Source organism: Orycteropus afer, unplaced genomic scaffold, assembly GCF_000298275.1.
Source record: "Orycteropus afer afer isolate SDZICR_OR568_19922 unplaced genomic scaffold, OryAfe1.0 scaffold00048, whole genome shotgun sequence".
Taxonomy (NCBI): domain Eukaryota; kingdom Metazoa; phylum Chordata; class Mammalia; order Tubulidentata; family Orycteropodidae; genus Orycteropus; species Orycteropus afer.
In genome coordinates, this window is record NW_006921635.1 from 2,545,968 (window position 1) to 2,572,146 (window position 26,179).

A 26,179-nucleotide genomic window follows, 5' to 3' on the forward strand; every position below is an offset into this window, starting at 1 on the left:
GAAAGAAGTGGCAGTTGGCTTCCGTAAAGATTACAGCCTTGGAAACCCTACGGGGTAGTTCTGCTCTGTCCTAGAGGGTCACTGCAAGTTGGAATCAACTCACTGCAGGGGGTTTGGTTTGTGCCTACCTCAGCCTCATCCTTAAAATGACTGCCAGGTCCCACAGACCCACCCCCTGGCCCCTCACCTCTCACCTTGTAAGGCCTCCTTGCCTTCCTCAAATGCATGGGACCCACTTCTGCCTCAGGGTCCTGGCATTGTCTGTTCCACCCTTTGGAAATGCTTTTCCCCCAGGTAGTCACACAGAGGGCTCGCTGGTCTCTCAAGTCTTGCTCAGATATTCCTTTCACAGTGAGGTCTTTCCCGGCCCCTCCCTGTAAAATTGCACTCACCCACATCTCCTTCACCCCACTCCTGGGGGACCTTTTCCCCCGTAGCACTTATCTCTTAATAGACAGTATCATTTTCTTATTTGTTACGTTTATTATTGGTCTCTAGCAGGCATATGTCCACCCACGCGGGCGGGGATCTGTGTTATTCTTGTTGACTGTGAAATCCCCAACACAAAGAACAGTCTGACGCATAGCAGGTGCTCAGGCTGTGTTTTCTCGGGATGAATGGAAACTCAGCACTCCCTCATGAGCATCATGGCCATTGCACAGATGAGGAAATTGAGGCTCAGGGTCACACGGTCTGCACCCCTCCCCTGATGCTGGCTCCTGCCCCCACAGGTCTGGCTCCACCCCACGGACTATGGCCCTGCCCACTCTGAGCTAGACCCCGCTCCTCGGTTCCTGCCCATCCCTCGCCGGCAGGATGCGGCTGTGGAAGGCGGTGGTGGTGACCCTGGCCTTCATGAGCGTGGACGTCGGCATGACTACAGCCATCTACATCCTCAGCCACCTGGACCGCAGCCTGCTGGAGGACATCCGTGACTTCAATGTCTTTGACTCTGTGCTGGACCTCTGGGCTGCCTGCCTCTACCGCAGCTGCCTGCTGCTGGGGGCCACCATTGGCGTGGCCAAGAACAGCGCCCTGGGCCCCCAGCGGCTGCGGGCCTCGTGGCCGGTCATCACCCTCGTGTGCCTCGCCGTGGGCATCTATGCCATGGTCAAGCTGCTGCTCTTCTCCGAGGTGCGCAGGCCCATCCAGGACCCGTGGTTCTGGGCCCTGTTTGTGTGGACATACATCTCGCTGGCTGCCTCCTTCCTGCTCTGGTGGCTGCTGTCCACGGTGCGGCCAGATGTTGAGTCCCTTGAGCCGGGGCCGGGCACCGAGGCTGAGGGCTTCACCGAGCAGGCATCGGGGGCCACCCTGCAGAAGCTGCTGTCCTACACCAAGCCTGACGTGGCCTTCCTCGTAGCTGCCTCCTTCTTCCTCATCGTGGCAGCTCTGGGTAAGTGAGGGCCTGAGAACCCCTTCAGGTGGACGGGGCCACCTCTTTCTTCCTGTTACGTTTTTAATGTTTTAGTCTGTGGGTCAAAAATGGAATTAATATGCAATTTTTACACATTGGGAGCTCTGACAGCATAGTGTCTAAGGCACTTGACTGCTAACCAGAAGGCTGGCAGTTCAAACCCACCAGCCACTCCTCGGAAGGAAGGTTGAGCAATCTACTTCCGTAGTGATACCGCCTTGGAAACCCAAGGACGGGTCGCTATGAGTTGGGTCTGACTCGATGGCACATGACAACAACAACAACAACATTTACACATTAGGAGTTTCCCTCCTAATTCAAACCCTGACAAACGCCGCTTCCTCCCTGCCCAGGGCTCTCCTGTTGGGTGCTGCTGGGTCAATTCTGACTCAGTGACCCCATGTGACAGTAGGACTGTCCCATAGTGATTTTTTTTTTTTTCCTTCAGCTGTAATCTTTATAAGACTAGGTTGCTAGGCCTTTTCTCCTGTGGAGCAGCTGGTGGGTTTGAACTGCTGACCATTCAGTTAGCAGGCAAGCACTAACTGGTCTGCCTCCAGGGCTCCTTTGCCCAGGCTTGCTCTGGAAACCTTCAAGCAGGTGGGAAACCACTTTTATCCATTTCCTAGTGTCTTTATACATCTGCAAGCAAATGAGAACGTGTGCTCCTCCCTCCTCCTCCTCTTCACGCTCTGCACCCTGTTCCGTGTCTCACTTTCGCCCCTTCACATAGTCTGGGCTTTTTCCCAGTTGGCGCTTCATTCTTTGACACAGCTACATGGTCTGCCATTGTGTAGATAACCATGGATTATTCAGCTGGTTTCCTGTTGACAGACTGTTGGGTTGTTTTTAGTCTTTTTTCTCTTACGGTGAATAACCTTGCCCATACACATTTCATAAGAAGCCCTGATGGTGCAACAGTTAAGTGCTCGGCTGCTAACTGAGAGGTTGGCGATTTGAACCCACACAGCCACTCCATAGGAGAAAAACTTGGTGATCTACTTCTGTAAAGATTACAATCCTAGGGAACATTTTGATCAAAGTATTCTATAGCAGAATCCTGACCAAAAGGGGGAAAGTACAGAACAGAATGTCAAATTCTCATGGAATCCAGACTTTCTGGAGCCATGGAGGCTGGATGAGCCCCCAAAACTACTGCCCTGAGATAATCTTTGGGTCTTAAAACAAAGCTATTCCCTAAAGTCATCTTAAAATCAAACAATAGTTTAGTTTACTAGTAAAGAAAGATCCACTTTGAGCGTTGTGTTCTTTGAAGATCTGTCTGTATGGGATCAAGTTGACATCAACAACTCGAAAGGTTAGATAAGAACCTTAGAGGGCAATGAGTTTGTGTTAATGAGGAAGGAATGACTCAGAAAAGGAAGGTGGGATTGGGTGCTGTGGTCATGTCTCTGAAAGGTATGTGTGGCGACTTGAACTGGTATCTGGTTCTGTTGTGTATATTCCTAACAATGACAAGTGATTTTTTTTTTTTTTAATTTAAGTGTAGGAAGGGCCTTTGAGGCACTTCTACTCTGTCCCATGTGGTCTCTGAGTTGAAATTGATTCGACAGCACCCAACAATAGACACGTGTCATAAGACATAGATGTACGTGAAGGACCTTTCTGGAGGTGGAGCCACTGGGTGAAAAGATTTTTTGTTGTAAGTAGACTAGAGTAGGATAGAAAACACCAGAATATGGTAGTAAAGTTAAGGATTGCTCATGACACTCTTGTTTTAGTTTTGCACACAGTTGTACGAGTGTGTTCTGGCTTGTCAAGTGAAACACGTTCGTCCCTAAGGGTCTGGTTCAGATGGTCTGAAAGTCCCACTCCAGTGATATGAGTGGAAAGGTGACCCAAGGGAGGAACTCCAGGTTCCTGGGTCAACAAGGCCTGAGTTCAAATCTCGGGTTCCTCTCTGTCCTCAGCTGTGTGGCCTTAACCAGGTTCTCTAACCTTCCCAAGCTTCAGTTTCTCATTCTGCAAAATGGGGTCACTAGAGTACTTATTTTGTAGTGTCCTAAAGCTTGAACAAAATCAGACAGGAAGAGAAAGTAGCTGTTGGCCCATTGTGGTAGGTACTCAGGAATGTTAGCTGTTAGGAGTTCGTAAATTCTTCACTCACCGAGGCAGAGGCTGGGGGTGGTTACAGAGCCAGGATGTTCTCAGAGAGCTCAGGTGAACCCCATGGCTGGCCCTGGTCCTGCTAGCCCCTTGGTCCAAGCCCCTTAACAACTGTGTGATTTGGAGCAAGTTACTTAGCGTCTCTAAGTCTCAGTCTTGTCATCTCTGTAAGATGGGCGTAATAACAGCACACAGCGCGTTGGGGGGTTGTGGGGTGCAGTGAGCCTGGCTCTCAAGAAGGTCCCTTAAATACTAGCACCTCTGAGTGTTGGAAGGAGCCCTGATGGGACAGGGGTTAAACTCTCACTTGCTAACCAGAAGGTCAGCGGTTCAAACCCATCAGTGCTCCATGGGAGAAAGATGCAGCACTCTGCTTCTGTAAAGATTGCAGCCTTGGAAACCCTGTGGGGCAGTTCTCCTCTGTCCTACGGGGTCAGTATGAGTCAGAATTGACTCAACAGCAGTGGGTTTGGTTTGGGGTTGGGTGAGTGCTGGATGACCCTTCCTTTTAGCCAGTGTTCTGGTTTTCTAGTGCTGCTATAACAGCCATGTCACAGACGGATGGCATTAATATTAACCCGTATCACAGATGGATTTAGGAGGCTAGAAGTTCAAGTTCAAAGTGCCAGCTCTCGGGGCCCCTCAACCTTAGGCTTCAGCTCTGCCTCTTGCTTCCAGCCCACTGGAGCTGGAGGGCTCTCTTAACTCAGGCAGCTGCTGGCTGCTGAGGCTGACAAACCCAGGGTCGACAAGTAACATGGCATAGTCCTAAGATTAGCAAGCAACGCAGCAGGCTACTAGTTCAAGTCCAGAAACAGTCCTGAGATTGGCAGGCATTGTGGCAGGCCACTGATGACTTGGCCAAATGCAGGATGCAGATGTGCCAAGAAACGCAAGCCCTTCCTCACAGCTGCTGCTTATGCATGGGAAGCAGGCCACATCCCGAAGGCAGCTGATTAGCTGCTCACAACAGATGCTACCATGGAGTCGCTGAGGCCACATTCAGTCTCATCAGGGGAACGATTGCATCCGGCTGCCCAGCCACTCAAAACTAGGCCCAGCCAAGCTGACAAACACCTTCAACCACCACGGCCAGTTCTTGACTCTCTGCTGCAAGGCCCCAGGGGCCCTTTCTCTGGGGAACCTTCTCTGTGGCCCTGGGCCCTCAGCGATGGGGCAGATGAAAACCATCCACCCAGCCTCCAGCCACCACTGCCAGGGGCAGGGCCCAGGCCTGACACACTCCCAGCTCTGATACCAGCTGAGAGCCAGGCTCTCTGAAGTGGTCACATGTCACCCCACCTCGTTCCCCTGTGTGCTCCAGCCCCGTGGTCAGCTGGTGTGTGTCCAGGGAGTTGAGACGTCCTGATGCACCACCGACTTCATCAGCCTGTGGATCTCAGTGAGGTGGAGGGACTGGACTCGAGGCTCAGGCTCCCCACGTCACCAGTGATGTCAGTTAGGCAAGTGAGCTAACCTGGCCAAGCCTCAGTTTCCCATCCTGTGGAATGGCCCCATCGGGTGCCTGGGCAGAGTGAGTGCTTAATACGTGTTAGATATTGGGAGCATCAGTCATTATTTTCCCATCAACAGGCACCCAGTGGAACTCAGGTGTTCGGTTTCCTCATAACCTAAAAGAAAAGCGCCACTGGGAAAAAGGTTCCAGTTTTTGGGGTTGAGTGTCTCCTATTCAGTTGTGTTGCTGTTAGTTGCCATGGAGTCAGCTCCAACTCAGCGACCCGTGGACAGCAGAACAGACCATTGCTGGCCCTGCCCCTCCGTCACTGTCGTTGGCCTGAGTCCCTCATGGCCACTGAGTACTTTGAGAGCCGGCCAACCGAGGGGCTCATCTTCCAGCACTATACTGGACGCTGTTCTCTGTGCTCCGTCAAGGTTTTTTTTTTGTTTTGTTTTTAATTTTTCTTGTGATTTGAGTGAAAGTTTACAGAGCAAAATCATTTTCCATTTAGCACTTCATACACATTTTGTCTCATGACGTAGACTTCAGTTCCCCACAACATAACAGTTCTCTTTCCACCTCCTCCCCATAGTTACTTCTTCCCTTTGTCCTTCCCTCCCATGCACTGCTGCCCGACGAGCTGTCTCCTTGTGCAGACACTGCCCTTCTGTTCTCCCATGATTGATTGCTCCAAGGACTGTATCTACCTGATGTAAATGCTCACCCTATTTGCCTATCTCTTGTTTGGCTGGAAGCCACAGGAGTGGGTTCAATTCCTGACCTGAAGGGAAGCTAGGGGCCATAGTCTCAGGGGTCTCGCCAAGCTCTGTCAGACCAGCACACCTGGCCATTTTTTATGATTTTGAGTTTTGTTCTACATTGTTCTCCCACTCTGTTGGGATCTCCTGCACTGATCTCCCTCTGAGTGGTTGACAGTGGTAGCCGGGCACCATCTAGTTCTTCTGGTCTCATGGTTGTGCTCCATAAAATAGGCTAATTTTCAGAAGAAGGTTGCCAGGCTTTCTTAGTCTGTGTTAGTTCACCCTGGGTGAGTCTGCTGGCATTTAAAATACCAGTGCATAGCTTCCAGCATTAGAGCTGGAATAGCCTGATTTCCTATTAAATTGGGATGCTGTGACATGGATTCCATGGCAACCCAACTGCAGAAATGTAGGCAAGTTACTTAACCTCTCTGAGCCTCAGTTTCCTTTTCTATGAAATGGGAAGAGTAATAATACCAAACCTATAGTGTTATTGGGTAGCATTTGAGGCTTGAAGGAGGTGAGGGAGCAGGTGGTTGGGGTGAGAGCCCACCAAGCAGGGGAGCAGTCTGTCCCTGCCAGGGTCCCAAGGCAGGAAGGTGCCCAGCTATCAGAGGTGCGGTAAGGAGCCCCATGGCAGGGGAGCGGTCTGTCCGTGCCAGGGTCCCAAGGCAGGAAGGTGCCCGGCTATCAGAGGTGCAGTGAGGAGCCCCGTGGCAGGGGAGCAGCATGAGCAAAAGTGGGGCAGAGAAGGAACTGACATCAGGTTGGTCACGGGGGCCTGATCCTACGGGGTGTCAGGGGCCACTGGCTTGTACGTTAGATGGGGTGGGAGCCATGGACCCAGTTTGTGCAGAGTCATGATGAGACCTGACTTAGGTTTCCCAGGATCCCACTGTCTTGCTGTGTGGAGGGCAGGCCGATGTGGGGGGCCAGGGCGGAATCGGGAAGAACCCAGAGTTGGCTACCGAGATGGTCCAGGAGAGACCAGTGACTTGGACCAGGGTGGGGCCAGTGGAAGCTAAGAACGTGGTCGGCTTCTGGAAATATCAGGAAGATGGGGCATCAGGGTTGGCTGACACATTGGCTGTTTTCCTATGGTTCTTGCATAGATTCAACAAGAATTTGCATAACATGCCTGGTACAGCACCCAGCATCCCAGGAAGGTCTCAGAAGCTGATTATTCTCCTCGTTGGTCCTTGCTGGGAATCAAAGTGATGCCCTTTTCTTCCCTGGGGGTAAACTGAGACAGGCCGTCAGTGAGGGTGGAACGGAGCAGCTTGGCTGGAGACCCATCTGGCTAAGTACGCTGGGAACCACGGCCCTCCAGGCTGCCACTTAGTGGCTGCTGTGCCGAGTGCCAGCAGAGGGCACCAGCACCCCGTGAAAGATGTCACCGGCAGGCTGCTGAGCAAGTCAGACGGAGCTGGCCGGGGCGCACTCACTGACCTTTATTGAGCGCCTGTGGTATGCCCAGCGCCGAGCCAGACTCCACCTGTGGGAAGAGCTGCCATGAAAACGAGTTCTGGAGCCCACAGGGGACGTGGCCCCACGTGACCACATCCCATAGTCCGTGTCCACCGTTTCCATGAGAGTTGGCACATTGCAAGTTGTTGGGAGGGAGGGGATGAGGAGAGAGCCCGCACACAGTGGGAGCCGGTGTGGGGCTGAGTCCCGGCCGCGCGCCTCCCTTGCTGTGTGTATCTTAGTTCTCTCATGCTGCTCTAACAGAAATACGACAAGTGGATGACTTCACAAACAGAAGTTGATTCTTTCCGAGATCAGGAGGCTAGAAGCCCACATTCAGGGCATCAGCCCTAGCAGACGGTTTCTCTCTGTCAGCTCAAGGTGCAGGAGGAAAATCCTTGTCTCCTTCTGACATCCTCGGACCTGGCATCCTTCGGGGATCTCCACGTATCTTGGCATCAACCTTCCCCCGAGTCTGGGAGGTCATAGTGCAGGGACCCCAGGTCCAAAGGACGCACTCCATTCCCGGCTCTTTTCTTGGCAATACCGAGGTCCCTCCCCGGCTCTGCTTGGTGGTAGCAGGTCGGTCTGTCTTTCTCTCTCGTTTATTGGGAGATACTCAGTTAGCTCGCTTTATCTCTAGTGAGATAAAGGTGATGCAGGCCACACCCCAGGGAAAGTCCCCTGACATCAGATCACGGCTGTGACCTGACTAAGGGTATTGTACCCCACACTAATGCCCTGACAGTTGATTGGCTGATCACATGATGGTGGGTGATTGCATCATTATGTAATTGCCAGGTTACATCATTACAGAACTGCTAGCCCTCTGAGACTCGTGGCCCAGCCAAATTGCCACATATTTTGGGGGGGACACAATTTAATCCATGACACTGTGTGACTTTGGACAAATTGCTTGGCCTCTCTGATCTCCCATTCCACCCCTGAAAAATGTGAAAGACAATCCCCATTCAACTGACAGCCCCAGGACTGTTTTGAAGATAACAGTGAGACAGAGGGGTAGGAGGACCCCTGGGAGCCAGCAAGCAGCCCACCAGGAGGGGAGGCTGCGATTTGGCGTTCCTTGTTCCCCACTCTGAGGTTCTGGAATTCAGAGTCTGAAACCTCCACCAACAAGAAGAATGAGGTCATCTGGCATCAGCTGCCAGGCCACGTGGCCTGGACAGGTCACCCCACCTTCTTAGCCTCACTCACTCATCTGTAATGTGGGAGTGGTGGGGGAACCAACACCTGTGTTTAAGTGTGGAGCGGGTGAAGTATGGTGCGGGGAGCCCTTCCTTAGCTCTGGGCTTTCGGTCCTGACGCCATCACTGATTGTAACAGCCTAGCGCTGTGTGGGTGTAGGACCCACTGTTTCCTGTGTTCCTATTCTCTGAGAGGAGGGGGCATGAAAATAAATTTTTTTTTTAAATGTTATAAGATGCAACTATTGGTCTCTCCCCATCCGGAGGAAACAAGAGTAAGGGAAATCAAAGACTCAAAAGAATTCATCCGAAGGACGAATGGACCGCACGGGGCCCAGCCTCCGCGACCCTGAGACCAGAAGTAGATGGCGCCCCACAACCACTGCAGGCCACTCTGAAAGGGACCCCAGGAAGTTCTGGACAGAATGGGAGAAACAAAATGTAGAAGGAAGTTCTCAATCAAAAAAGACCGGATTTAGTTGGGCGATCTACTTCCGTAGTGATACCGCCTCAGAAACCCAAGGAGGGGGCGCTGTGAGTCCAATCCTACTCGACAGCAGCGAGAGAGAGTTGACTTGTCTGATGGGGACTGGGGGAGCCCCCAAAGCTATAGGCCTTGTTCACCCATCCAGCCTGGAACTGATCTCACCACTAGGGGTCGCCTTTCAGCCAAGCAACAGACAGGCCCATAAGGTAAAATGTAGCCGTGAGGAATGTGCTCAGAACAATCAACCACGAGACCCAAAGGGTAGCGTTTGCCCAGAAACAAAGCTCAAATGGCCGGAAGGGGCAGGAAAGCTGGGAAAATGGAAACGGGGAGCCCAGGAAGGAAGCGGGAAGAGTATGTCACGGAGGGCATTGCAATCAATGTCAAGAAACAAAATGGGTGTGAATTGTTGAATGGAAAATTAACGTGCTCTGTAAACTTTCACCCAAACCGCAATAATATTCTTTTAAAGAGGAGGCCAGTAAGCAGTAGAGGGCCCCCGGTGGGGCAGGAGTGGGCCCAGAGAAAAATGCCCGTCAGTCCCCTTGTGGAGGTTCCGACCTCCCCACACGAACGTGCCTCTCATGGGGGCTGCCAGCATCCCTCCGCAGACGGAGGCGCAGAAACCCAAGGAGCGGCACCTGGTGCTGTCTTCACTCCTGCTTCCCAGCGGAGATGCTTCCTGTTTGAGAAGTGGCCCGGGTGCTGCCAACCACGGTGGTCTCCAGCCCACAGACGGGGGCTTGTGTGTTGGCTGCCGCCTTGTCCCCTGCCAACCTCCAGGACGGAAAGCAAGGCTTCCGTAAGGGTGACCTTCAGATGGCAGCACTAAAACACCCCGAATCGAGGTGAGTGAGAAACCAGTCCAACGCACTCATTTTGGTTATAAAGAGAAGAAAGGCCACCGGTGGAGGGAGCAGGGGAGTGAGGTGTGGTTCATGAGCCCTGTCCCCGGCTGCAGACGCCCCTGATCCCGTTCCTCCCGCAGGTGAGACCTTCCTCCCGTACTACACAGGCCGGGCCATCGATGGCATCGTCATCCAGAAGAGTATGGAGCAGTTCAGCACGGCTGTCACCGTCATGTGTCTGCTGGCCATCGGCAGGTAGCAGTTCACGGCCCCCTGCCTGGTCCCACACTCCTGGGCTGGCCCTCAGCCCATCAGTCGCCGTGGCAAGCAGCTCCCAAGCCAGTTTAGGACCCGGCCATTTGGTGGGGCCAAGCCCTGGAGCCCAAACCCAGCCGCCACGCTCCCTGTCCCTAGAAACGATCCATCCCCTAGGGCTCCCCACCCATACACACCAGTTGGCTGTTTTCCGAGCAGGCTTCTGGACCTGCAGTAAGAACAGGCCTTGTCTGTGTGGTTCTTCCAGGAGGGAGAGGGCTCTGGCTGGCTGACTTGGGTCCCTGGGTCTGTCGCCCGACCCCCCTTCACCCTCAGCACGGGGGCTCCAACTGGGGATGGTGGGACGGCCCGCGGAGGTGCCTGCCAGCCGGCGCGGGAGGGGCACCAGCTTGTGACGTCACGCTATAACATCTCTTATCTGCAATTAGCTCATTTGCCGCAGGTATTCGGGGTGGCATTTTTACCCTCGTATTTGCCAGACTGAACATCCGCCTCCGGAACTGCCTCTTCCGCTCGCTGGTGTCCCAGGAGACAAGCTTCTTTGACGAGAATCGCACAGGTGGGTCCTCCCGGGGACTTGGGGGGCCTGGGGGTGGGGAGCAAGTCGATGGAGGTAGTCAGGGCCTCCGCCCTCCTGGGGGCCAGCTCCCCTGGCCTGAGCCCTCAGAACTAGCCGGCTTGTTGAGATTTGGGTTCAGCTGTCGCCAGTGCAGGACTCCCCAGCCAGGCCGCCCGAGGTTCCAAGGCGCCTCCTGCACGGACCCTGGGCACCGCAAGGGCCAGGACTTCCAAGATTGTGGCCTCAGAGGCCTTGCTCTCCCAGGGTGAGAACAGGGCTGCCAGGCAGATCCCGGGCTCTGAAATGGGTCAGCCTGGTTTGGCGCCCTTGCCCCACCACTCACTGCCTGCACCCTCTAAGCCTGTCTTTGCTCACTTGGGAAATGGGGACAGTAACAGCCTCCCTTCCCTGAGGTAGATGTCCTGCACTCAGCTCCATGCCCAGCCCTTGGTGGGCGGTGGCTATGATGGGCTTGTTCTGTGAGGGACAGGAGAGTCCCAGAGTCTTGGTGTGGGCTTGCGGTCTGGCTCAGTCGTGGCTGACCACTACCCCTTTCTGATCCCCCTGCCGCCTTCTCTGTAAAATGGGGTGTGGTGAAGCTTAAACAGGACGCTGGTTGACAACAGCTGGGCTCAGAGTAGCCCTTGATGGGTGTCTGTTCTTCTCTCCTCCCCGGCCCGGCCCGCAAGGTGGGGGAGGTCTGAGCCCCCAGCTGTCTGTGTTCCAGGGGACCTCATCTCCCGCCTCACCTCAGACACCACCATGGTCAGCGACCTGGTCTCCCAGAACATCAACATCTTCCTGCGGAACACAGTCAAGGTCACGGGCGTGGTGGCCTTCATGTTCAGCCTCTCGTGGCAGCTCTCCTTGGTCACCTTCATGGGCTTCCCCATCATCATGATGGTGTCCGACGTCTATGGCAAGTACTACAAGGTAGGCCCATCTGGCCTGTGCCAGGCCTGCAAGGGCTGGGGCTGCTGAGTGGCCCCTGAGGAGGAACTGGGGCCCGCGGGGGCGAGTGAAGGACGCGTCCTGAGCTGTCTCAGCAGCTTGCGTGTATTTGTTTACTGAGCAGCTGCTGTAGTCCAGGCTTTGGGGTGTTTCAGTGAAGTAGGTCTCTGTCCTCACAGAGCTGGTGTCCTTGTGGGAGACACAGCACACAACAACAGGCCTTGTGGAATGAAGGCTGAGCCTTGATATTTGTGGTACCTATGGTCTGGTGGTTAGTGGGTAAGGCATTTGGCTGCTAACCAGGTCAGCAGTTCAAACCCAGCAGCCACTCTGTGGAAAGAAGACAGGGCAATCTACTTCCATAAAGATTTACCACCTTGGAAACCCAGTGGGGGGTCTCTATGAGTCAGAATCAACTCAAAGTCAATGAAAGTGAGTGGTTTTTTTTTTGGGTCTGTAGTCTGTTCTGGTGGCGTCATGCCTAAGGCATCTGACTGCTAACCAGAAGGTGGGCGGTTTAAACCCATCAGCCACTCCTTGGAAGGAAGATTGGGCAATCTACTTCCATAGAGATACCGCCTCAGAAACACCAGGAGGAGTTTGAGTCAGACCTGACTCAATGGCAGTGAGTTTGGTTTTTTTTTTTAAAGATAGTCTGTAAAGTCCCACGGAATTAGTGGGGACCCAGCCAGCTTTCTTGAGCCTTGACTGGGAACTTTTTGCCGTACTATGCTTGCACATGTTTGTAAAGGGCAGCGGAAGTGCCTCGAGCATTTTCAGCAGATGGGCGAATTCAGGAATGAGGAATCCACACTAGCAATAGGGGTGTTGCTGTGTGCCGCGGAGCCAGTTCTGACCCATAGTACCCAGTGTGACAGAGTAGGCTTGTGACCGGCTTTCCTCGGAGCAGATCACTGGGTGTTCGCTCCCAAGGAGCAGCCGGTGGGTTCAAACCGCCTACCTTCCAGTTAGAAGCCGAGAACTTAACTGTTGCCCCACCAGGGCTTGGTTAACGAAGACAGACCTGTACGTGATGCTTTGAAGGGTGACAGGTACTCAGGCTGCACTTTGAGTGGGTCTTTGTGGGAAGGGATGTTGGTGTGCAGGCCCGGAGGAGGGGGACCCCTGTGCAGAGGGCCCGGGTGGCAGCATGCCCGTGACAGATGAGTGGGAGGAGGCGGGGCCGCGGGGAGGGTGGGGGGAGGAGGGGAGGCCTGGGAGGGGTGTGCGTGGCCACTGCTGGAGCCCGTTGCGAGGATTTCAGGGCTTCTGTTTTCACTCTAAGCACACACGTGCTCCTTGTCCCGTAGATTGTGGGTGCACGTGGAGGTGGCCCCTGTGAGGGGCTGGGCTGCCGTGTCTTCAGGGGGATTTGTGGGCAGGAGGCTTTGGTGAGATCGGCACCCCAGCTCTGCCGGGTCCTTTGGTGCCTGTGACTTCAAACCAGAGGGGGAAGGGGCATGTTCTGCCCACTGTGCAGCCTGCCCCAGCCCCAGCCATGCAGGAGAGGCTCTCCCTGGCACGTCGGGGCCTGGTTGTCCTCACAGAACGGAAAACATAAATCTCATCCTTGGCGAGGGGGCCCCATTTTCCTTCCTCTGCCCCACCCCGCCCTTCCTGCCTGCCTCCTGCCAGCCCCTGGGCTCTGTCACCCCACCCCTCTGCACACCCCAGACCTCTCTTTCAGGTTCAGCCAGGTGGGGCCTCAAGGGTGGTCTCTGTACATCTCCCACCCATACCTGGGTGGCTGAGTCACGGCCACGAGCCACATATGCTGCCCACACATGCTGCCCAGACATGACTCAGGACATGACCTGGCCCCTCCTGTGTTGCCTGACGCACTGCATGCTCCCGACGGCCTGGCCCTGACACTCAAGTCACAGGATGTGCCTGTGCCCCGTCTGGCCGCGGGCAGCCTCCCCCGCTGACGGGAGGGCCTGGGTGTGTTAGCTGCTGTGGCTGTGCCCAGGCCCACTGCAGAACTCTGATAGGGCACACGCTTGGGACCTCTTCTCAGCTGAGTTCTCGGATTGTACACACTCAGCGCCAGCCCATTTCACACCCCGTGGCCTCCGCCACCATCCTGAAGTTGGCTGGGAATTCGGGAATTTCTGTGCCACCCTGGGGCTCTCGCATCATTTAGTGGGTGCTGACGATGAATGGCCTAGTGTTTGGCTTTGCCTCTACAGCGTGCAGCCTGAGTTCCCATACCGGGCATCCCTGCTCTCACACCTGCACGGGCTCAGGTGTTGAGGCTTCTCTCCTGACGCTGACTGGAGACTTGAACAGCCTCCTCTGCGTGCTTGGTGATCAGCCTCCTTCTCTCGGGAGCTGGAACCGTCACCCTCCCAGGCCCCAGCTGGGATCCACACTCTTAGTCTGTGCAGTCAAGCTAGAGATGGGGGGGGGTCCCTGGGACTCTGCGTACAACTGGAGACAGTCAAGAATGGGAAGGCCCGGAGCCCAGGTAGATGGTGAGGCTGTCTGTCCTGGGCTCTCCCGGCCCCTGCCTGTAGAGGCTGTCCAAGGAGGTGCAGAGCGCCCTGGCCCGGGCCAGCAGCACCGCCGAGGAGACCATCAGCGCCATGAAGACCGTACGGAGCTTTGCCAACGAGGAGGAGGAGGCGGAGGTGTACTCGCAGAAGCTGCAGCAGGTGTACAAGCTGAACAGGAGGGAGGCGGCTGCCTACACCTACTACGTCTGGGGCAGTGGGGTACGTGCCCTGCCCGGGCGGGTTACCAACTTGGCGATCCCGTGATTGTCCCTGAGTGTCTGTGTCTGTCTGGTTGCCCCAGCTTCCTGCTCCTCCACACAGAACCTTTCCAGAAGACCATGTGGCCTCCTGGTGAATTCTCTCCCAGGCGGCCACCGCGGCCTCCTTGTCCCCTCATGTGAGGTGGAATGCCGGCTGGGGGTGTCCCTGCTGGGGCAGGGAGGTGTTGCAGCTTTTCCACGCCTGGCAGGCCCTATGTCACACCCCCCGCTAGGGCCCCGGGCTCCCTCTCAGGAGGTGAGTCACAGCCCCTCCTTGGAGAACAGGCCCTCAGAGCCTGTCACTGTCCTGGCTGTACCTGGGAGGTGGTAGCACAGGAAGGGCTGGGGTGGGAGCGGGGAGGGTTTGGAGTTGAGAGGAGGAAGGGGCCGGTAGAATCCATGGGATCCAGGGCATTGGGGTCTCTGGGTCCCCCTGGGGCAGGTTATCCCCCACAAAGTACCCACCAAGGAAGAGAAGGGGGAGGAAATGCAGCCCCAGTAGCCAAGCCTTTCACAATCCATCCCCTGGGAGGGGTGCCTTTCATAGTGTGTGACGAGGCACCTGTGGTATGCTTCTGATCCAGAACTGAGGGGCTAGGGGTGTGGGGAGGGGCCAACAGGGACCCTGAGCAAGGTGCCATGGGTCCTGGGATTTTAGGCCTCTCCCAGGCATGCTGACGGGTGCCAGAGGAGGGAGAGGGAGGCGAGATGCCCAAGACAGCCCCCCCCCCCCGCAGGACCCTCATCCTCCCACTCTGCTGTGTGACCTTACACAGTGCGCTTGACCTCTCAGAGCCCCGTTCTTCCCAGCCCAGGGGAGAAATAACAGCTCCCGCTTGGCTTAGCTCAGGACCTGGAGGTGGCGTGTGTGGGCCAGGGCCTGACAAAGCAAGCCTTGTTCTCCAGCCGGGTCCACAGCCTGTTCCAGCCGGGGACCCTTAAAGGAGAGTGCTCCAGGGTGAGGGGCAGACGTCTCAGCGCCTGGGCGGGGGCTGCAGCCGCAGCTGCTCGGCTCCTCCCTGCAGTCGGGTGGGGCCGGTGACCCCGCTGCCCTCCCCGTCTGCCCCCAGCTGACGCTGCTGGTGGTCCAGGTCAGCATCCTGTACTACGGGGGCCACCTCGTCATCTCGGGCCAGATGACCAGCGGCAACCTCATCTCCTTCATCATCTACGAGTTCGTGCTGGGGGACTGTATGGAGGTGAGGGGCCGGCGCGGGGAGGAAGGAGGGGCGTGGGGAGGGGGCGAGACGGGGCAGGGGCACGCTCCGGGGGGGGGGCCAAGGGAGGCAGCCCTTCTCTCTGAAGTCGGAGGGGAGGCCCGGCACCACACCAGGAGCCGTGAGAACGCGGACAGCAGCTCTGCTCCACTTGGGGCACGCGCCTGAGCTCTGGGAGGGGTCTGACGCGCATGTGCCCGTGGCCCACAGAAGTAGCCGAGGTGCAGAGGTGAGGTGACGTGGTTCCAAACACCTGTGGGGGAACTGGGTTCAGCCAAATGGCCCAAGTTTACCAGAACCCACAGAAAGAGTTTGTCGTTGTTGCAGGTGCTGAGTCAGTTTTTAACTCACAGTGACCCCCTGTGACAAAGTCAAACTGGCCCCGTGGGCTTTTCTAGGCTGAAATCTGTGTGGGAGCAGATTACCCAGGTGTCAGTCTGAGTCGAACCGCCAGCCTCTTGGTTAGCTGTGGAATGCTTAACTGTCCCATCACAGGGGCGCCTTTACTGAAAGGGTTGGTTCCGTAGGCAAAGCAGGGGTTGTTCCAGACGACATCTTTATTCGTGCCCCCCGAAAAGCAGATGCTGAGATAGGCGTTAGCATGACTGATTTCAGTGGACATGTGACCCCAGGAAACGTGGGCCAGGGTGGCGATGAGGCAGAAGGGAAGGACATCGCCACAGGGTGTGTCACGGAGCCTGGTGCCCTGTGGGCATCTGTGCCTCGATCCCACTGGGGACCTTCTGGAGAAGACTCACCTCAGGGGCCTTCCCCTGAGTCCTGAAAAGTTCCCACACAAACCCCGTGTCCCTGTTTGGGGTCAGCATGTGGCTGGGGTTCTTTCTGTGGTCAGCCCCCTCCACGAGCCTTCGGGCATTTGGAGGCTGGTCCTTTGTGTGCTGTACTGATGAGGCTGAGGGTATGGATGGGGCTTCCAGCACCACCCGAGGAGGGCAGTTGGCATCAGTTTCAGACTCGTGGTGCAGTGTTTGACCCAGCAATTGGCACTTCTAGGGTCCGTGCTTCAAAAACCTTCACGCATGCAGGTGGAGGTGCACATGGAAGGGTGTTCATCGCAACGTCGGTCACAGTAGTGACAAACCAGTGTAAGCTGAAATGCCACCGGGCAGGGATCAGATACTCTCAGTTCCTCCATATTCCCATCAACAACAAGGCAATGATCATAGAACCTACCTCAGGGCGTGAGAATCCGGTTGCTGTGGAGTGAACTGACTCCCAGCGACCCTGTGTGTGAGCACAGCTGCGCCCATAGGGTTTCCAGTGGCTGCGCTCCCTCCGGAGCAGGTCACCAGGACTTTCTTCCAAGGTCCTTCTGGGTAGACTTGAACCCCCAGCATTTGGTCAGCAGCCAGGCACCTTGACCATCTACGCCACCCAGGACCCGCCTGGCCTATATAAAAGGAGCCGTGCTTGGCAGGCATATTCAGGTAGCTGGTGTTTTTACACAAGGAGATTGCATTTTGGGTGATACAATGAAGACCCGTTTTTAAATCAGGACTAAAAAGTGCTGGGCACGGAAAGGCCACGCTCCATGCCGCTCCCCACGTTCCCGCCAGGGTTCCCTTGAACCCTCCGAGCTCCTCTTCCTCACTGAGGTGATCACCCCTCCCTAGTGGGGGTGGGGATGGGAGGAGCTGCAGTAACTGCCCTGAGGGGCTGACTCCCTGTAAGCACCGACTGTGGTTGAGAGTATACACACCAGAGTGTGCCAGCAGTTTGCACGGACGGTTCAGAGATGCTGATTACACTCTTCGAGTGTGTGACCGTCCTCACCTTCCTTTTCTGAGTTGCTCCTCCCCCACTCACAGGATCTCATCGCCCCCTAAGGTCCCTCTCCCATCTTCCCAGTTGCTGTTGTCAGTTTGATCCCATGTGGAGAGTTCTTGCATGAACACAATGCTTAAGGCAGATCTTGCTGATTAAGCTGAACTATTGCTCAGTTTCAAGAAGCCTTTCAGGGGACTTTTTTTGGTTTAAGGTTTAAACATGATCTCCAGGCAATGGTTTCAGGGTTCTTCCAGCCGCCTTGGCTCCAGAAAGTCTGGATCTGTGCCAAGGCATTATTTTGTATTGCTGCCCTCATTTAGGGAGCACTGGCGGCATAGTGCCTAAGGCATTTGACTGCTGACCAGAAGGCTGGCGGTTCAAACCCACCCACCACTCTTCAGAAGGAAGACTAGATAATCTACTTCTGTAGTGATAACCGCCTTGGAAACCCAAGGAGGGGTCGCTATGAGTCGGATTCAACTTGATGGCAGTGAGGGGCTTCCTAACAGCCTCCCACACTTCCCCCAGGACCACTGTTCCTTCTTGCTCTCTCTGCTCCCCCAAGACCCCCCCCATCTCTCCAGCCCCGTGGGTGGCTTCCTGGAGTGAGGGTGTCAGTGGGAAGGAACATTTATCTGTCTCCCACCACACAGTCGGTGGGCTCCGTCTACAGCGGCCTGATGCAAGGTGTGGGTGCCGCCGAGAAGGTGTTCGAGTTCATTGACCGGCAGCCAACCATGGTGCACAGCGGGACCCTGGCCCCCGACCACCTGGAGGGCCGGGTGGACTTTGAAAACGTGACCTTCACCTACCGTACCCGGCCCCACACCCAGGTCCTGCAGGTGAGGAGGTAGCTCGGCCTGTCAGAGCCATGTCCCACGCGCTCTGACATTCAGCTGGGAGTGCATAGGCTGGGTTTCTCCCCCCCTGGAGTTTACGCTCTCACGGGGAAGACGAGCGCTGGCAGAAGGTTCCAGATCGAAGTGCTAGGAAGAAAATACACAAGGGTGGTGTGGTAGGGGAAGTCTGTGGGGTTGGTGTTAACAGTCCGGGGGGGCTTCTCAGAGGAGGTGACATTTGAGGTGTGAACTGAATGAGAAGCAGGAGCCACTCAGGTGGCTGTGCGCAGAAAGATCACCCCAGGCAGAGGAAACACATTCAAAGGCATTGCCAAATCCTCGGGTCCTGCAAAAGGAAGACTTTTGGGGGCCGGTAGGCACAGTCAAGGCAGGGGAGCAGGAGCAGGGCTGGGGATGGGGCTCACCTGGGTCTGAGGCCAGAGCATCCCATCCTGGGGACCCCACACTGTGCCTGGTGTTCCTGCAGAACGTGTCCTTCAGCCTGACCCCAGGCAAGGTGACCGCCCTGGTGGGGCCGTCGGGCAGCGGGAAGAGTTCCTGCGTCAACATCTTGGAGAATTTCTACCCCCTGGAGGCGGGTCGCGTGCTGCTGGACGGGAAGCCCATCAGTGCCTATGACCACAAATACCTGCACAGGGTGGTACGTAGACAGGCCTCGCTGCCCGCCCCAGCCCTGCTCTGCCCACCCCAGCCCTGCTCTGCCCGCCCGTCCTTCTCGTGAGACTGACCTGGTGCAGAGAGGAGCCCTGAAGAGCCAGGACGCCTCAAAGGGTTGTCACAGCTGTAGTACTACCCAAGTGAAGACACGGAACACTCCAGAAAGCCCCTGGGTGCCTCTTCTCTTCCCTCAGAGACCACGTCTCACCTTCCTTTTTTTAAGATTCTTTTTATTGTGGTAAAATATTCATAACACAGAATTTGACATTTAACCGTTTTTGGGTATACAATTGGCGGCATTGAGTACATTCACTAGGCCACCATCACCACGATCTAGTTCCAGAACGTGTTTCTCACCCCAAACAAAAACTACCCAGTGAGCAGGAACGCCCCGCTCGCCTTCCCTGCGCCCGTGGTGACCACTCGTCTGTTTTCTGTCTCTGCCACCACAGTCAAACACGCAGCTGCTCCACGACAGGTTGGCAGTTGGAACCTGCCCAGCCCCTCCGCAGGAGAATGGTCTGGTAGCTTGCTTCCGTACGGATTATCATTGTAGCCATTCAGTGCCATCAAGCAGATTCCAACTTAAAGCAACCCCATGTGCAACAGAGAGAAACACTGCCTGGGCCGGTGCTGTTCGCACAGTCGTCCCCTGTCTGGGGACGGTTCCCTCCTCCGTAAATTACAGCCCAGAAAACCCCATGGCATAGTATTCCTGTCACTGAGGGTCACACTGAGTTGGAGTTGACGTGCCGGCACCCAGCAACAACACCCATTTGCGTCTAGAGAATTCATATGAACAGGATCATATCATACGTGGCTTTTCGTGTCCAACTCAGTTCTCAGTATGATGTCCTCGTGGTTCAGCCACATCTCAGTGGGTGGCAGAACATTATTCCTTGTCATGGCTCAGTAATACTCCATTGTACGGACATGTCACAGTTTATTTGTCCAGTTGCCTGTTGATGGACATCTGGGTTGTTTCCCCCTTTGGCTGTTACGAGCAGCGCCACCATGAGCATCGGTGGACAAGTCACTGAGTCTGCGTTTGCCTGCCTTTTATATTCATTTCCTTGCTTGTTCTCTCATTGTACCATCTCCATGTGCATCCCCAGACCATACCGCTCTGTGTGGCCTGGTTCTGGACTCCACCTGCTTGCAGTTGTCCAGGCAGGGCCCTGCTTCTTCCATCAGCCTCGTGTGAGAGGCGTCCCGGCTGGTGCTCTCGTTGCCATTCGTTGGTCCTCGTCCTGGATGGACTTCCACTGTGTGAAAGCGTTGCAGTCTGGCCACGCATCCTGCCCCTGAGGGATGTTTGGGTAGTTTCCTGTTTCAGCTGTTACCAACAGAGATGCGGTGGAAGTTGTTGTCCAAGTTCTCTGGTGTACATGCATGAGTTTGGGGTTGGCTCCTTTGGGTCGCATAGCTCAGTGATAGAGGTTATGTATCCCCACCTTTAGTAGTGACGTCCACAGCAGATGTCTCAGGTGGTCATACCAATTTACACTCCCACTAGTAGTGGATCAGAGTTCCAGCTGTGGCGCCTTCTTGCCGACACTTAATATTATCAGTCTTGAATTTTTGCCAATTGGTGAGTGTGTGGTAGTAGCTTGTGTGGTTTGCATTTGCATTTTCCTGATGACTATAACGATATTAAGCCCCACAGATGCTGAAACTTTATAGAAATAATCAACCACTTCATGGGATTTGTTTTATTGGGTTGAAGACTTAGGGCCATGTTCTTGTGGGACAATCCAGTCAATTAGCATATTATAGTTCTTAAAGTTTATGTTCTGCCTCTCAGTTGGTGAGTTAGTGTCTTGGGTCTTAAAAGCTTGTGAACCACCACCTGAAACAGCTTATGATCTCTTTTCGTTTGGACCAAAAGAGAAAGAAGGAAATTTAAGAATCAGAGAAGGGACTGGACTACATACAGGACTTATTGTCTCCATGAACCACTGCCTCCTCTGCCTTGAGACCAGGAGAACTAGACAGTGCCTGGCTACTAGTACTGAACATTCCAGTCAGGGACACAAAGGGAGAAGAATGTGGAACAGAGCTTCAATTCTTAAAGAATCCAGACTTGCTGGGCCCCTTGAGACTGGAGGCATTCTCAGACTATTGCCCTGAGCTGTTCTTTAAGCATTGAAGTAAAACTGTCCCGAGGTCAGCTTTAAACTAAATAGCAGGTCAGCCACAAAAAGACTGTTACCCTTGAGTGCTGCCCAGTTTTAAAAACTAATCAATGAGAGATTGGACAGACAACAGTTACCTAAAGCATGGTGAGAGGGCATGGGGCAGGGAGGCTACGTTACCGGGCGTGGAGCGTATAGAACAGCAGTGCATGACGGTGTCCACGCACCGTGAAGAGTGGCCAGTGCCACTGATCATCCTGCTTAGAAGTTGGTGAATGGCAGCAGGTTTTGCTGTGTGTATTTTCACCACAAATACAATTAAAAAGTAAAAAGATCCGAAGCCCCTTTCAGGTCTTTATTGGCCATTTAAAGACCTTTTGTGAATATCCCCTTTCCTTTAATCAAGTTTTAATTTGCATAAACACAAACAGCAGAACCTGCGATCGAACCATTTGCCCACATTTTTTGGTGAATTTTATAACAAGATATCTGACTTGCCGTCCACCTTGTCCTTTGAATGTCATCCCACGGAGGCAGCAGGTAGGAGCTCTTTATTAAACGTCCTTGCCAGCATCTTTCTTATCTTTATATCAAGGTAGGGATCTTATCTTTATATCAAGGTAGGGATCTGTGCAAACATATCTGTCATTTTTTAACAAAGAATCTTTCTGGGTAGGTGTATCGATCTGCAACTTGATTTTATAGATGCAGTGTGATTATTTGATCAGGCCCCAACTTATGGACAGCTAGGTTATTTCTGAAAAAAAATTTTTTTTAAGTTCATTTTTCTGTGTTGTTCACAAATTTGTAATGACATCATCTGTGCTTTCATTTGTCGCGTTTCTAGAAGGGGGTCCAGGTCTGCAGCTCCTTTGAGCTGTCCTCTAAGAAGCATGGGCAGCAGCCTGGGGGGGGTGCTGTCCCTGTGTCCTGGAGGCCTGCTGTGGCTGTGGGACGTCGTGCCATCTTCCTGGTCCAAAGAAGCTGAGGCTCAGCCCACAGCCAGGACTTTGCTGTGTGAGAGAGGCGAGTCGGGAACGTGGCAGCGGGCTGCCGCCTGGCCTCCCTCAGTTCTGATCAGGTTTCAGACTTGAGACCCTGGTGATGGCCCGCCACGTTCCCAGCCTCTTATGCCCACCTCCCTCTGCCCAGATCTCCCTGGTGAGCCAGGAGCCCGTGCTGTTCGCCCGCTCCATCACAGACAACATCGCTTATGGCCTGCCCACTGTGCCCTTCGAGATGGTGGTGGAGGCTGCGCAGAAGGCCAATGCCCATGGCTTCATCATGGAGCTACAAGATGGCTACAGCACAGGTGCGTGCCACACCTGCCAGGCCCCGCCTCCAGGGCCCCGCCTCCAGCCCCCCCACACCGCCTGCCCTGCCCCACCTCCAGGGCCCCGCCTCCAGGGCCCCCCCCCCCCCCCCGGGGCCCCCCCCCCCAGGGCCCCCCGCCTGCAGCACTATCCTCTGGGTTAAGCATTGCAGGCCACCAACTGCCCTTTATTATCTCCTCTGAAAAAGATCAGACTTTTAATAAAAAGAAGGATTAAAAGCAGACACACCTAGAGAGTGTGAAGAAGGGTCCTCAGTGCTAAAGGGTTGTGATGTTGATGCTGACACTGAGCAACATCAGGAGCCCAGTTAGTTAAAGATGGGCAGACGTCAGGGATGTTGTGGGCTCGGTTCAAGGTCACCATAAAAAACGGACTATTGCAGTAAAGCAAGTGACACACATTTTTGGTTTCCTGGTGCATAGACAAGTTATGTTTACCCTGGACTGTAGTCTGTTATGCTTTGAAATATTGTGAGAATGACCCAAGTGGGGCACAGAGACATGGAGTGAGCACACAGTGTGGGGGGGAGAAAAAAACAGAGTTGTCGACACAGGGTTGCCCAGACCTTCCATTTGTGGAAAACAGTGTCTTAGAGGCGCAATGAAGTGAGGTGCAATAAAACGAGGTATGTCGGTAAGCGTTGTTTGTGAACATTTACCAAAACCAACATTGGTCGTCAGCACAAAATTACAGCTGAGGCAGAAATCACCCCAGAGTCTGATCTACATGCCCACCTCATTGACTCAGAGTACCAAAGCCAAAACCCAACCCACTGCTGTAGAGTCAATTCTGACCCACAGTGCCCCTAGAGGACAGAGTGGAACTGCCACACAGTGTCTCCAAGGCTGTCAGTCTTCAGGGAAACAAAACCCAAACCATACCCAGGGCCGTGGAGTTGATTCTGACCCACAGCGCCCCTAGAGGACAGAGTGGAACTGCCCCACAGTGTCTCCAAGGCTGTCAGTCTTCACAGAAGCAAAGCCTAAACCATACCCACTGCCTGGAGTCTATTCTGACTCACAGCACCCCTAGAGGACAGAGTGGAACTGCCCCACAGGGTTTCCAAGGCTGTGATCTTTATGGAAAGGAGCTCTGGTGGCATAGTGCCCAAGGCACTTGACTGCTAACCAGAAGGTTGGCAGTTCAAACCCCCCGGCCACTCCGTGGAAGGAAGCTTGGGCAATCTACTTCTGTAAAGATTTGCCACCTCAGAAACCCAAAGGGAGGTGCTGAGTCAAAATTGACTCAATGGCAATGAGTTTGGTTTTTTTGTTTTTGATATTCCTGGAAACAGATTGCCACATCTTTCTCCCACCAAATGGCCGGTGGGTTCAAATTGCTGATCTTTTGGTTAGCAGCACTTTTACCACTGCACCACCAGGGCTCCTTTAACTCAGACTTATTGTTGTTAGATGCCTGAGTCCCTGACTTACAGCGACCCCGTGCACCGCAGAACGAAACCCTGCCTGGTCCCGTGCCATCCTCACGGTCATTGCTTGACCCCCCTGGCGCAGCCACCGTGTCAGGCCATCTCTGATGGACTGTGTCAGTCTTCTCCCCAACACTGACACCCTACTTTTCACAATATGATGTCCTTCTCCGGGGATTGGTGACCCTGCTGATGTTGGATATACCAACAGCATTATCACAACACACAAGCCCCCAGAGTGCAACACATTGACAGGCTAGTGTCAGTAACTCAGACTAGAACTCAACATTACATCACTGTTTGGAAACACTGAGGTGGAATTCACATCCCATCAAGTTAACCGGTGGTCTTTAGTACATTCACAGTGTTGTACAGCCACTAGCTCTATCTGGATCCAGAACATTATTTCATTTTTAAATTTAACAAAGGGGATATTCACATGGTCCAAAAACAAACGTTTCATTCCAACCTCAGTTCTTCCTGCCCCACCAAAATATCATTCAACTGTTTCTTATACATATCCTTTTGATGTTTCTTTATACAAATTTGAATATATGTTTTTAACCCTCCTGCCCTTTCATAGGAAAAAAAAAAAAAAGTAGTACTTTATTTACACTATCCAGTACCTGTCTTTTTATTACCTAACCCAGTATCTGATGATCTTTCATGTTGGTATATGGGAGCTCCCTCATCCCTTTTTCACAGCTATATAGTATTCCAGTGTATGGGCCTCAGGACAGTTTATGTAATAACTAATGTGTTTACTCACTCTCCTATTGATGCGCATTTGTGTGGCTTTCTGGGTTTTGCATTAACAACGTTATGAGTCATACACAACCCTGTGCCTCTGTTAGTGTTCACGGGGAATGCCGATCTGTAGCAGAAAGTCACAGAGGCACAGGGCTGTGCATTTGCAATATGTTGTAGGAGGTCCCCAGGTGCAGCAAATGATAGACACGCTCGGCTGTTAACCAGAAGTCTGGAGGTTCAAGTCCACCCAGAGGTGTCTTGGAGGAAAGGCCTGGCAGTCGACTTCCAAGCTGTCAGCCATTAAAAATGCTACGGGGCAGTTGTGCTCTAACTCACACAGGGCCACCAGGAGTTGGAATTACTGGACAACAACTGTTTCTGTTTTTTACTTTGTAATAGCAACTCGACTAGTATTTTACCAAACAACCGGTCGCCATGGCCAAGTTGACACACGAGACCAACCATCTCAGACTTGCATAGTACAAACTGATATGTATACACGGTTATGTCGCAGCCTTGTTCTTACAGGTCGTCAGGGGTATACCAGTTGCACTTATGCCAGGAACGTAGGCAAGTGTCCATTTCCCTGTAGCCTCACCAGCAAAGTATATTATCCATCTTTTGGATTTTTGACAAATGATTGGATAAAAAATGGTATCTTGATGTAATCTTAATTTGCACGCCTCTTATTGGCAAGGGAGGAGGCCATCATGTCGTGGGAGCTGCTGGTTCTGGCAGTGGCCTTTTTGTCAGGGAGAGCCGGTGCCTCCCTGACGCCAATGCCTGGAGAGCCCCCCGCAGCAGCACAGGCAGAGGGTGGGGGCTCCTGCTAACCTTGCCCCTCTGCCTCGCCCCACAGAGACTGGGGAGAAGGGCGCCCAGCTGTCGGGCGGCCAGAAGCAGCGAGTAGCCATGGCTCGGGCTTTGGTGCGGAACCCGCCCGTCCTCATCCTGGATGAAGCCACAAGCGCTCTGGACGCAGAGAGCGAGTACCTGGTGAGTCGTGGGCTGGCAAGCCAGTGCTGGAGCTGCAGGTGGCCGGGGCGTCCCTTACCCAGCCAACAGGTGCCGGGAGGGCTTGGAGCTGGCCTGAGGGGCCCTCCCGGACCATTAGTTTCCTGCCGTATTCCTGGGGTTGCTGGTGGGGATCTAGGGGCTGGTCACTCTGGGCCCAGCTCTAGCAAAAGACTCGGATGAGATACTCCACCTGCGGCTCCTGACTCCAGGAGCTTGACCACATCTCCTGTCCTGTCTGAGTGAAGTGGCTGGCTAGCTCAGTGCGCAGATTGACTTGTTCATCACGCAGGTCGTGTCCAGGCCCCTGTTTTGTAGATGGGGCCATGGAGGCTGGAAAGGGCTAGAGCTGGGCCTGGCACCGAGCCGGGAGCAGGGCTGTGGGTAGTGGTGCTGAGTGAGCCAGGCCTGTGTCCCCGCAGATCCAGCAGGCCATCCACGGCAACCTGCAGAAGCACACCGTGCTCATCATCGCACACCGGCTGAGCACGGTGGAGCGGGCGCACCTCATCGTGGTGCTGGACAAGGGCCGCGTGGTGCAGCAGGGCACCCACCACCAGCTGCTGGCCCAGGGCGGCCTCTACGCCAAGCTGGTGCAGCGGCAGATGCTGGGGCTCGAGCCCGCCACGGACTACACGCCCGGCCACAAGGAGCTGCCCAGCAACAGCGGCCCCAAGGCCTGA

The 26,179-nt window shown here is 54.3% G+C and overlaps 1 protein-coding gene across 1 annotated transcript; it reads left to right on the forward strand.

The window, feature by feature from the left end:
* Positions 1–816: 816 nt before the first annotated feature.
* ABCB9 (ATP binding cassette subfamily B member 9) lies at positions 817–26,179 on the forward strand. Its single transcript, XM_007938131.2, has 11 exons — positions 817–1,396; positions 9,912–10,026; positions 10,476–10,606; positions 11,334–11,539; positions 14,074–14,271; positions 15,383–15,511; positions 17,971–18,159; positions 18,644–18,817; positions 22,122–22,281; positions 25,342–25,478; positions 25,919–26,179. The coding sequence occupies exons 1-11, from the start codon at positions 817–819 to the stop codon at positions 26,177–26,179; spliced, it is 2,280 nt and encodes a 759-aa protein (XP_007936322.1).